At 41.6% G+C, this 13,386-nt stretch overlaps 2 protein-coding genes across 4 annotated transcripts in view; one reads left to right on the top strand and one right to left on the bottom strand.

The window, feature by feature from the left end:
- FBXW7 (F-box and WD repeat domain containing 7) overlaps positions 1–3,809 on the bottom strand; it is a 233,573-nt gene extending 229,764 nt beyond the window's left edge. For 2 of the 3 annotated variants that reach the window (XM_032332520.1, XM_032332517.1), the window contains exon 1: positions 2,643–3,809. The gene's annotated coding sequence lies outside the window, so the exon portion shown is untranslated. The remainder of the gene's footprint in view (positions 1–2,642) is intronic. The other variant, XM_032332521.1, reaches the window with a different exon arrangement.
- LOC116584136 lies at positions 3,261–7,270 on the top strand. Its single transcript, XM_032332070.1, is given in 3 exon segments — positions 3,261–3,484; positions 3,808–4,168; positions 4,170–7,270. Coding segments are annotated over 3 exon segments (768 nt in total). The 3' UTR covers positions 4,353–7,270.
- The last annotated feature ends 6,116 nt before the right edge of the window (positions 7,271–13,386 follow it).

The following is a 13,386-nucleotide window of genomic DNA, read 5'->3' on the forward strand; positions in this document are numbered from 1 at the left end:
TCCATTACTCTGCAAGAAACCTTAACACTGTGAAACTGACTCCTAACTCTACATTTTCAGCATATCACTCATTAGCTTAACTATTTTTCTGTCTTCAGATTGCATCGGCACCAACTTTTTACCCTAAAATTTAATGTCAAAAACAAAGTCCACTGCTCCGTTTCTGAATTATTTTAAGAAACCACTAGTACCAGTCTAAACTCTGGGAGCATCTTTCTCACCCCTCCCGTTGTATAGCTCTTCGAAGGCCATGGTATGAAAATGTTGGTTCCCTAAAAAAACAAAATCCTTCTCCAGGTAAAAATGCTTCCTGACCTAGAATACAATTTCTCCTTAATCATCTAAAAGTACCTTCTCAGCAACATTGTTCTCAGTTGATTCTCTGGGCTGCACACATGTAACTGCACTAACACAAACTGACTTCAAGCCTCCTCAACAACTTTCATCCATATCATTCATTCATCATATCATACAAGCTAACATCCCAATTACATTTGTCCCTCACACCCCCCCAATTCCAAAAGTCTTAAACACTTTAGCTCCACCAGCACCTTTCTTCCCAAAAGAAACCTTATTTCCCAGATTTGGTTCAGACACTCCAATTAGTTTTGTATAGACCAACACCAACACTTCTATAGATACATATACACTTATATCTATTAGGCACCAAACACAGTCGTATGAGAGAGTGTCATACACACAGTAGTATGACATATAGTGTCTTATACACCCCTTTCCTACAATTTTGTGCAATTTATGTTTCGTTGCCTATGCCATAAGTAAAAGCATCTCAAAGGCATCTCAAATACTTTGCTGTTTCTTTGCTACCCAAAATGCAATAAAACATTACCATGCTTTTTAACCAACCTATAGTCAAAGTAATAAAAATAAGTCTTAAAGTTAGTAAGCAACTTTGATAAGAGTACAAATCTACCCTCAAATTATAGTTTGCTGGTTTGTCTTCCTTTTCTCCCTGCAAAATAGCCTATGCCAGAGTAGATTTCTCTTTCTCTCATCTTTGTAAAACATGGGATACATAACTTCCTCAAGTTCTCAAAAGAAGGTAACAGATCCAAAGACATTTGCTTTTGATTTGACATCTAACATTACACCTACTAATCAGTATTTCCATGTCATTATCCATTTAAAATAGAACTTAAGGCTCCTTACAAAAGTGTAACAACAACAAATATATAAAGAGAAACAAAACAGCTGGAGAAGTTCCAGAGGAGGCAAAATGATCAAGGGATCAAAGTAATCATTCTAAGACTGACAGAAAGAGTCAGGGAAGACAATGGTAAAGAAGAATAATCAAAATACATAAAAACAAGGAAAGATGAACTCGAGCTTGTTATAGCATTTCTCAAAACAAAACCTCTGGATGTGTTTTGGAACTTTACAGAGACAGATTTGGGACAAATAAATGAAATGTTAAATAATTCAGGGGCTAACAAACTTGTAGAACTCACTATCTCAAAAGAGAAAAAGTACACATGAAAACACTATTGGAAAGTTTTAAATAAATTTAATTGAGATCCTGAATGGAGAAGTTAGCACAGACAACCCCAGGCTTACACTCATTACCACAAAGCAGTGGCTTCAGAGGGAGTGAGCCCACACTGTTCTTGGAGGAGCCACAATTCTCAGTACTATAGTACTGCCTATGTTCTGTTAAATAAAATTCCACCTTATGCTTAACCCTTAAGGTCTGTATAAATATATGAAATGGTAATTACTTTCTTGCACCTCAATTTGGCACTGTTGAGAGGATACCTAAAATGCTTATCAAAGATTTTATAAACTTCACCTTAAAATAATGGAAGGGAAAGGAAAACTTCATCTTTCAAAGAATTAAATATCAAAAAGTTTCTCCTCATTTGATAGTGAAGTAAAGATAACTCAAACAAGCAAAGTGTCAAGTCATTCTGCCAAATAAAAAAGTGCTAGCAATTAGGACATACGCTACTTAAATTTTTTTTAAAAAAATTGTATACGGAAAAAAATGCAAAAACTTTTATAAAGTGTTTAAGGTACTAGATGCTTTTCCCCAAGTAAGTCGTGATTCAACTCAGAATCTTCTGAGTAACTGAAATCTGTTATAGCTTCCTGACACCTAGAAATTGGACCCAGGAAATGAGAAGGTAAAAAACTCCTGTACCATCTCTCAAGGAAGAACTGCAAAACCAGACAGGAATTTCAGTTTCGGGGGTTCACAGGGTAAAAGGTTCCCTCTTGAGAACCCTAATAAGAGCTGCCCCGAAACAAAAACCACAGCACTGTTTCACACCCGGTGTACCAGGAAAAGGTGTATTACAGAGATGTCCTTTGTGTGCACATATGATTTGGCTTCCTCAATTTCCTTTGCCAGTTACCGGCCAGAAAGGTGCAAGTGTTCACTCTGGATAAAGACAGAGCTCCTTTAAGAGAAACCTGTAAGCTTGCATATTATCCGTACAAGGAGCTAAAATAGCATAAAACACAAGACTACATGATACCTCTTCCTCGCTGTAAAAATAAAGATGCACCCTCTGGTCTATACACTCCCAACACTCCTGCAAAACATCAGCAAAACTCCGAGGGGACGAACCGGACAGTATCCACCCACTTTCTACCCCCTCGATTCCCTTTCCCCGGCCACTCACACTTTAGGGAAGAGCCGTGGCGCTGAGAAAGTGGGCTGGTTCCCTTCCTCCTTCGCTCTGAGGCGGCAGCTGCGGAATGCTCCGGCGCGTTACTGAGGAAGAAGCGGTGCTTGTGTCTCTAAGCCAGGCGGTCACCCCGGGTCTCTTCCGCGCCGCCGGAGCAAAGGAGGCGGCAGCGGCCCCGCTTACCTCCTCTTTTCCTCTTCCTGGATCTCTTCAGGCTGTGTCTTCTGCCCGCCCTGAGCCACTTCTCCCGGGACAGTCACGTCTGGGAGGCTCCAGATTTTGCTCTTAGAAAGTTTTCCTCTGGGCTGAGGCTGCAGCCGGCCCCCCGGGTCCCCCCCGGCCCCGCCGCCCTCGGGGCTGGGGCGGGGGAGGGGGCTCTAAGAACTCCTCCCGGAGTCCTGCCGAGGGGCCGGGGGGCCGGCGACTGGCCAAGAGAGAAGACCCCCCCCCCCCGCGAGGGGGCTCAGGAGAGGAGGAAGGTAAGGAAAGGACGGCGGCGCCTGTCCTGCTCTCCCCGCCGCCCGGGCCGCCGCTTCACATCTGGGTCCCCGCCCCCCCGGCCGGGGGGTGGTTGCTGAGCTTGGGTCCCCCGCTCATACACTCTGGGGCAAGATGCTACGGCCCCGGGCGGGTGGAAGAGGCAGCGGCGTGGTGGGGGACCCGGCCGGCTCCGCTCGGCGCCGCCCCCGCTCCCGGCTCCCGCATGTGTCGCTGCGGCTGGGACCCCCTCCCTACACGTTGGGGGTCCCTCGCCCCGCGCCCCGGGACGAGACAGAAGCTCCGGCCCTTCCTCAGCGTCTTCTCACCGCAGAGCAGCTGACTAGTCCCGGCCCGAGGTAGCCGCCTCCCTGCCCCCCAGCCGCCGGCTCCGGCTCGGGCTCCGGCGTGTACAGCCGCCGCTGCCGGCCGGGAAGGTGAGGGGGGGAGAAAAGAGGTGGCCGCGGCTCCCGCTGGTCCAGGTCAGGACGAAGGTCTCGGCGCTGGCCAGTGCACGGGGGCCGGGTCTCTCGGATGCTCCCTCGCTCTCACGCTCTCCGCTGCGGTGGCGGTAGCGCCCGGAGCTCAGCTCGCTGTCTCGCTCGCTCTGTGCGGGGCTCTCGCCTCACTCCAGAGAGGGGCGGGAGGAAAGCGGCGCAGACGGATGACGCAAGTCACCTAGCAACCGCTCCCCTCACCCCCTCCCTTTTCTATCCGCCAGGACGTTTCCTCCGCTGGCCTTTTTTTTTTTCCCCTTTCTAACCACCCCGCCCTGGGTGACTCTGGCGCGCTCTGATGACGATCAAAGGGAAGAGGAAGTCGGGGCCCCGCGAGCGGGTGGGTGCGCCTCGGGCCGCGGGACTAGCTGCCGCTGCCGCCGCCTCTACGGCCGCGTCAGAATTGAAGAGAGGAAGGGGAGGAGCCGAGTGGAGCCTAAGCTGCCGCCTGATCTTAGCCCTGACCCCACGGCGGCGGGCAGAGCTTGCTCTGTAGCGTTTTCCTTCAGGGCAGGTGGTGGCTGCTCCTTTGGGAGCATGGAGGAAGGCCCAGGCCGCGCGACCGTCCTCGGGCGCGCACCACCCGAAGGTGAGGCATTTAGCCCCAAATGGGCCTTCGAAAACCCAGGCTGAGCGAGAACTTGCCCTACAGCCTGATCCGCTGCACCTGCTCCAGGGAGCGAGCGCCCCACCCTTCCCGTGGTGTGGGGCGAGACCTAGCACCCGATAACGTGTGGTCGGGCCGAGCAAGTGTTTGACGAATGAATGAATGCCTCCCTCCGAGGCACTCGCGGAGTTCAGAGGAGTTGACGGAAGTGCAAGCGTTTTGTAAGCTACGTGGTATTGTAAAGATGAAAGTGGTAATACATCCCTTCTTCTCCCTCCCACCTCTACGATAGGAAATATGGGTGCAGTTTGCGTACGGAGGCACAACCTGAGTGTGTAAAGTGGGGGCGAAGTGTCGAGACGAAGGAAGGGAGCCATCCTCCCGGAGACTGTGGGAAGAATTTTTACTTTTTCAGGAGAAGATGTTAGTGGTGTCTCAATTTTAGGAACCATTCTTGCTTGTATGAAGCTTTGGAGAGCTGATCTTGGTTGATAGTAAGTATCCATAACCATCACCAGGAAATATTGGCCTGTGTTGCAGGTCTGACTCAAAGGCTCTTTCCTTTCTAAAATAAATATTACTATTATGCAGCCTTTCTTACAGATTTATCCTGGAAAGTAAATTCAAATGAAAACTCATGAAGTTGAAGGTGTAGTTCTCTAGGAAAAGAAATTTTGAGATGAAAGTCTCAGAATCTGTCTTGGTAAATACTGTGAGACTGAGATGAAAGCAGCAGTGATGAAAGCAAGCAGATTCCAGAGTTCTTTTGCTGGACCCTGGCACACCCTACCTGCTCTGGAAGCACCATTAATGGATGTTACAAGTCTTTCCACTTAAGAGAATAAGGAGCAAGCTTTTATAATCAGACTTTCGAAGCTCAGGGTTTCTACCAGCACCATATGCAAACAGTAGACCAAGGAAACTTCATTTTTATTAAAATGCTGCAGAAAAATTGATAGGAGTGGGAAGTGGATGTCGCAGAAGCAAGAAGAGACTCACAAAGCAGCACTTTCCCAAGTGTCCTTGATGAGAAGTTCCAAGAGCCAGGTTAACTATCCTGTTTAAGCTACTGTGGGTAGCTTAAACTGTGGGCATGATCGATGCCCTACCATGTCCTTCATGTCCTACCATGTCCTTCCAAAAATGACTCACAGGGAATCTGCCCTCCAAGTCGTAGCCCCACGTGGCTACAAAATAAATCTCTACCTGGTTTTGCCCCCTCCCTAATTTCCTGGTAGAAATTGAATGAGTAAAATGCCCAGATTTAGGAGATTTTGTGAAGCTGAACACCTCAGGTTTTAAGTCCTCTGGGGTTTGGATAAAAAGAATGCAAAAATCCTGTGGTGTGGGGCAAAACTTAGCACCCAATTGTGGTCGGGCTGAGCAAATGTTTAATGAATGAATAAACTTCTGCAGCCCAGCAGAGTACACCTCCAGAAAAGTGTGTACTGTACCACATGGGGTTTTTCAGTAGCCTGATCTGTTTTGTCAGTGGCTCCACCTTAGAACCTTAGTACTGAAAGAGAAGCACTCAGGAGATCTCTCATGCACCTACTTATGAAGTAATAGCAGCACTAAAACTGGGCAAAATCCACCCACCTCACCATCCAGTACTGGAAGAAACTGGAGGAAACAGCTGGAATTGGCATCTAGAGAGGAGGAAGTTCATACATTTCCAACTTGGTCTGTGTCTCCTTAGTTATTTTACTTATTAATCCAGAGGGGGAAAAAACAGCTAGATTGTACAAAATTCCAACAAATCTGAAATTTCAGGTAACAGTTCTTTCTCTGCTTTATCAGTTTGTTTGTGATAAAGATCTGCATACTATGTTAAAATATAACAAAGGGATATTTGTGGAGGGTTCTTTTCTCCTGCACTTGAAAGCGTGCTCTTAAGAGAAGCTATTTTATCAGTGTATTATCATCCCACATCAGTGGTTTTTACTGTCAGGGATTTCATAAGCTGAATTATCTGGTAAAATTTCTAGAAATGCCATCTAAAAAGTCTTCAATTACTTTTGCATTTTTATTGTGAGATATACATTAAATGCATACAGCAGTTATTGGTTTAATAAGTTGTTATAAAAGAAACCTGCTTGTGACCAACTTGGTCAACAAATGGAACATTGCCAGCATTCTAGAAGCCCCCCTAGTGACCTTCCTGAGCACAACTCTTTCCCTCTTTTTTAGAGGTAGCCATTATTCTAACTTTTGTGATAATCATTTCCTCGCTTTTCTCTATTGTTTTTTTTTTCATAAGCATGCACCCCTAAACAATATGTTGTTTCGTTTTGCCCTTTCTGTTGAACTTTATTAAATGGAACAACATAATGTGTGATCTGTTTGCTTGCTGCTTTTGCACAACGTCAAAATCCATATTTTGTTCAGCTCGTTCATATAGTCGTAATCTGTTCATTTTTAATTGCAGTGTTCCATTATAGCAGTATGCTATAATTTATTTTGCCATTTTATTGTTGATGGACATCTGGATTGCTTCCAGTTTGGGACTGTTAAAAGTGCTGCTGTGAATATTCTTCATATGTGTATTCCTTCACATTTATATCAGTTTCTGTATGTTATATACCCGAGAGCTGTTTCTAGAGTGTTATACTCACACCAGCCATGTATGTGAGTCCCATTACCCCCCCACCCTCAGTCCCACTCAGTATTGTCAATCCTTTTGCCAGTCTGGTGGATGTATAGTTAGTTGTATGTCATTATGGTTTTAACTTGTTATCTCTGATTGCTGATGTTATTGAGTCCTTTCCACATATCAACTAGCCATTGAATTCCCTCTTGTGAAGTGACTACTACCTTTTTCATGCCCAGTATCTGAGATGCCAGATTTCCCAAGATCCTTTTATAGTCCACATTTGAACGATTTATTTCAGGTAAGGTAATGCTACCAAATGAGTTATATTTGGGACAAATTCTTTCCAAAATATAGCTTACTTAATTATCTTCTATGAATTGGCTTATATAAATTTCTTTAAAATAGACTCAGGGCACCTGGTTCGCTCAGTTGGTTAAGCATCTGCCTTCAGCTCAGGCAGATCATGATCCCAGAGTCCTGGGACTGAGTCTCCTTTACCCTCTGCCATGCCACCTGCTTGTGCTCTCTCCCTCTTTCTCTCTCAAATAAATAAATAAAATCATAAAAAATACATATGTGACAAGACTATTTTTTATTTTACTTTTTGCCTTCCAAAATAATCCCATGCTTTCAACTTTCATTGCTGGAATTTCTCATGGTTGTTTTGAGTTTTGTTGTGATTTAGTCAAGTATGTAAAAGAGATTTTTATTCTCTTGAATCTATGTAACTGATTCCTGTTCTTTGTCACTTTGTATGTTATAGGCAACTATGTAACAAATTATTTCCCTGGCACAGATTTCTTTTTCATTTTCCAGTTCCATTCATTTTATAAAAGTCACAGTGACTTTTTATTTCCGAAGTCCCTGCTAAAATAAGGGTTTTTGGGGGGTTGTTTTTTAATTTCACTCAATAATATCAAATACCATTCATGTCTCCACCTGGCAATTTCCCCAAAGTATTCTCTTTGGTTCTTTATCATTTTCATATCTTCCAGTTCTTTGTGTAGAATCAGTGATGTTTTCTGATTTCTCATCTTAAGATGAGACCCAGAGAAATTATTTTACATAGGATCAAAAAAGCAAGTAAATAGGATGCCTAGACTCCACCCCAAGTCTTCCAATAGTATGCCTGCCATTATATCACACTGACTCAGTCTTCTGGAGCAGTAAATAAGTTCATTCCAGTGATCTATAGAATATTGTTCACTTCCACATGGCAAACCTCTTCTTCTATCATTGAATAAGATTGTTTCACTAAATAAGATTGTTTCATTTTTAAACCTGACAGCTTTAGGATCAGATTAAGGGTGATATAAATAAAAATAAATACAATTTTTTAAGATTATTAGAAATAATTTCTAAAAAGGAATTATACAGATACTTGTTTTAGTATCTTTTTTAAGATTTTCTTTATTTGAAAGACAACAAACAGTGGGAAGGGCAGAGAGAGAGAGAGAGAGAGAAGGAAGTAGATGCCCTGCTGAGCAGGAAGCCAGATGCAGGCAGGGCTCCGTGCTCCACCCTAGGACCCAGAGATCCCGACCTGAGCCGAAGGCAAATGCTTAATCGACTGAACTACCCAGGGGCCCCTGGATATGTGGTTTAAAAAATAAGGTTTCTCCACTTTTTCCTTCACTAAACCCGCATCACCTCTCCAGAGAACCACTGTGCTTCCTTAATATCTGGGAAAATCATTACACAAAGGAAAGCAATGGTTAATAGTGTCAAATAATTAAGGAAACACCCTTGGATTTGGTGATCGGCTCCCTAATAATTTCACAATGCTGTTAAAAATGTTGAATGTCAGAACATAATGACATTTGTAAATCCAAGAACAAATCAACCTAGAAAACCTACCAGCTGCTTGATGAGATCATCTCTGTGTTTGCCTTTACCATAAACTGGACTTGCAAAAAGATTGACTGTAAAAATGAATTACAGTGACCACTAGTTTTAATGGAAAATAAATAAAATAAATCACTTATAATCTTTCTTAGTTTAACCTGAGTTTCAGAAAAACCCTTCCTTTGGTTTTGTCATTAATAATCACAAAGTATTTTTACCTAATAAAATCCTACCAAGGTAGGATTGGTTGTAACTTAATCCTGAAGAGTAAAGGCTTTTAAATGTTCTGGCTTGAAATTCAAGGTTGAGTTACTAAATTAACAGTAGAGAGTTGCCAAAGGTACCAGACAATTTCCAAAATGTAGTGATACATAGAAAGTGTGAAAGTGTTAGAATATCTATCATAAGCATAGACTTTTCACATTTACTTCACAATTCAGGGAACAAAAATGTAATTATCACCTACTATTTCCTAGCACTTAACGAAGTGCCGAAATAATGGTGAAACAGATCTAGCTTCACAGAGCTTACAGTCTACTCCTTAGTATGAGCTGGGTTTGAAACTCCATCTAAAACTATTTGTTCTATATTACCATCTGATAATCTCTAAGTAAATGGGTGACTGCTTTTATTCTCTTCGTAAGCAAATAATCAGTCTTGTCAGAATTTCACAGAAACACTGAAAAGTAGTATAATGCATGTTTATTTACCTAGATTTGGTCATTGTTAACATTTTGCTACATTTGCTTTAAGCACTTTTTCCTGAACCATTCGAAACTAAGTTGCAGGCATAATGTGACTTAGAGTACTCAGCAGAAATCAACCTCAATCTTTAACCTAAGAAAAGTAACAAAAATCTGTATCTAAATATATAATTCATATATATATTTTTTTTTTAAGATTTTATTTATTTATTTGACCGACAGAGATCATAAGTTGGCAGAGAGGCAGGCAGAGAGGAGGATGCAGGCTCCCCACTGAGCAGAGAGCCTGATGCGGGGCTTGATCCCAGGACCCTGAGATCATGACCTGAGCTGAAGTCAGAGGCTTAACCTACTGAGCCATCCACGTGTCCTATAATTCATATTTAGATTTCTCTAATTGTCCCAAATAGTTTTTCCAACACTATTTAAGGTGAAGGTGTACAAATGTGATGATTTGAAGGACATCCTTATAGTGCAAGGATTACCCAAATAAGGCTAGTTAACACAGCCATCACCTCACATAGTTATCTTTGTGTGACAACATTTAAATATTTCAGATCTCTCTTAGCAAATTTCAAGTACATTTTTCATAGCTTGTGCCCTCCCCCAACCTGGAGCCAATCAAGTTTCACACATTGCATTCTACAGTCATATTTAAATGTAAATATGTTTAGAGAAACTAAAAACTGGACTCTCCAATAATATTTGGAAATAATTGTTTTTACATTATGTCATTTCTTTCTATAACAATGTTATATTTTAAGTCTAAGAGCATTGTGTATTTTTAGTGGAGGATGGTTTCCCTTCATTCAGTAGCTTTTCACTCACCTTTGAAATCACTTAATACGGCTCTAATAAAGTGGGGAACTCACTCACTGAAATACTGAGCATTCCCCTATTTTCTGAAAATAACCTATACATTTTCTTTGATAATACTTCCTTCCACCTTTGCCCCACCATGCTTTTCCTGGAAAGCTCTGATTTTTCTCCTGCCCAAAATCCTTATTACCACTTTTCCGTCTCCTTGAATTTGTCTTAACTTTCTAGAAACCCTTTCCAGAGCATCTAACTGCACAGTTCTATCTTCTCTTATTCTCCACCCGCCTTTCAGGCTACCATAACTTCTTAGCTCTCCCAGAAACTGCACATGATTTCCTTTACCAAAACCCTTTCACTAGGAATCCTTTACATCAGAACCTAGCTGATTCTAAAGAAGGAGCATATATTTGTCATGAACTTAGAAATGTGGTTATTCAATCTTCACAAAACTCTGCAAAGTAGGTGTGAGATGCCCACATTCCTTATTCCTCTCCCTGACCACATAGGAAGACTGTCTCCCAACTCCCCTTGCTATTAGGCTGGGACCATGTGATTGGTCTGGCCAGGAGATGTAGGCAAAAGTAAAGTGGGCCATTCCCAGGCTTGATTCTAAAGTCTCCTGAGAGACAATCGGCTCATGACTTCTCCCTTGTCTACAATGCTTAAAAGCAAAGGATGTTAAGATACTGGATTACATGTATCACAGGACTTTGGATTCTTTAGCTGCTGAGTAGACGAGTTCTAGCTCAATCAGACAGTGAACTGAGCAGAATGTAAAGTTGTATTAAGTTTCTGAGTTTAATACCAAGTTAGCATTTAGAAACATAAAGAATAGCAAGTCCTTGTGTTAATATTCTAGTCTAATGAGGTTGGGTTATATAAGCTTTTACAACTTAAGAATGCAACCTCCCGGGTGCCTGGGTGGCTCAGCAGGTTAAGCCTCTGCCTTCTGCTCAGGTCATGATCTCAGGGTCCTGGGATCGAGCCCCGCATCAGGCTCTCTGCTCAGCGGGGAGCCTGCTTCCCCCTCTCTCTCTCTGCCTGCTTCTCTGCCTACTTGTATCTCTGTCTGTCAAATAAATAAATAAAATCTTAAAAAAAAAAAAAAAGAATGCAACCTCCCTTTGTTAAACTGTTTACAGAAACCTGAGTTCTGAGTTCCAATCCCAACTATAAGAGAACTTTTAGAGAAAAAAAAAAAAAAAAAAAAAAAAAAAAAACAGAAACTCTAGGGATTGTTGCTTCTGTGAAAGAAGTACCACATATTAGAACACCAGTACCCTTCAGGTATTTGTTTAACCCTGCCTTTTCAACAAATGGGCTGCCATTTCAAAGATGAAGAAATCCTCAGGTTCTCCAGCCTTTTATTCCAGGGTTGACATTTCTTTTAATAACCAAATAAAATGTCATGAGCTACCATCTTATATGTTATGAAAAGTTCCGAGCCAGCTCTCTGTACTGTGGCTAGCTGTTGAAATTATTTCAGTGCTGCGCCCAGCGCTGGACACTACTGTTTAAGTTCATCAACATGAGATTGTTCTATGTAGTGGACTTTTAGGCTGAAGGGTAATAAGTGGTTATCATAGTATGAGAACCAACTTGTAGTACAGGATACAACTTCAAAAGCAATGTCAGATATAACTTTCCCTAAAACTGTTGGCCAAATGCAACCTGAAGGATTTCTTTCACTGATTATGTCTTCCCTTGGGTCTCTCTTAACTCCTATATTATATAAGGGTACAAATCCCATTCATGAGGCCTACACTCTCATGACTTCACCTGCTCCTAATTACCCCCAAAAGGCCTCACCTCTTAGAACCATCACATGACTGCACAGCAATGAGGTGTGAGGATGGTGAGGGGTGAATATATCAATGTGTGAACATTCAGTCCATAGCACCCTTAGAGCTGTTTTTCTTAAAAAGATCATCCATGTTCTCCAGAGATGAAATGCCACTCTCTAAACCCCAGAAATAGCTATGATTTGTTTTTCTTTGAAATAGCAATTTTCCTTAATATTTTGCATACAAATATCAGTAATATGTAGAATTCTCTTTTTGCTTCTTGTAGCTTAAAAATTCTAGCAATTTAATTTCAAGAGCATTTTTAAATAAATGAATTTGTGATCTCCAGATGGTTGGCTTTTAGTCTCTTACATCATCATTGCAAAAGACATCATATTAGTGGCATTTTAAGCTCTTTTTTTAGATCAATGTCTCAGAATGATTAAATTTTCATTTCCCTATTAAAACCCAAAATAACCACTTTTATTTATTTTCAAGCCATCTGAAACTTACAGAAAAGTGGTAAGCACAGTCTAGAGAACTTTTTTGTCTCGAGCCGTTTGGGAATGAATTGCCAACTGGATGTCCCATCATGCCCAAATAATTAAGCGGGTATATACAGGACATTCTCTTACATAATCACAGTGCAGCCTTCAGAATCAGGATGTTAACAGTGATGATTCCTGCCACCTGATCCTGGGATCCCTCCCCCCCATTAAATTTCATCATTTGTCCCAGTGATAACCTTGATAGCAAAACAGAGGATACACTTCACAATGTGTGTTGTGTTCCATTGTCACATCTCTTTAATCTCCTTAAGTCTGAAATGTTTCCTCAGTCTTTCTCTGGCTTTCACAACTTTGATACTTTTGAAGATTACAGGTAGTTCTTTTGTAGACTCCCTCAGTTTGGGTGTGTTTAGCAGGAATATCACCAAAACAGTGCTGTTCTTACTCTGTTTCATTAGGTGCCGCTCAATTTGTTTAATCACTCGATTAAAATGATGAATGCTGGGCATCTCCACAATATAGTTATTATTTTTTACATTTGGAATTAATAACTATTAATTTTGTGAAGATACTTTTGTGGAGATACTTTAGCTCTAAATAAATACCTTATTCCTCATCAAACTTTCATTTTACTATTTTATTTATATCCTAATAGGCTCTGAGTTCTCCCTCGTCTAATAAGTTATAATCTGTTACTATTATTGTTTATTTTGATGGTTATGTTGTCCTATATTTGGCCAATGAGAACTCTTCCAAACTGGCTTCTATATCATTTTTCCCATCATCCCTTTAGTATTTTTTTTTCCTAGCCCAACAAAATGTTCCAGACTCGTGTTGTACTTTTTCTGCCCCAGTGTTGGATGTGGCCCTTTCTCCAAAGGATAAGGATCACCAAATAAAACA

Source organism: Mustela erminea, chromosome 2 (assembly GCF_009829155.1).
Source record: "Mustela erminea isolate mMusErm1 chromosome 2, mMusErm1.Pri, whole genome shotgun sequence".
NCBI classification, from domain to species: domain Eukaryota; kingdom Metazoa; phylum Chordata; class Mammalia; order Carnivora; family Mustelidae; genus Mustela; species Mustela erminea.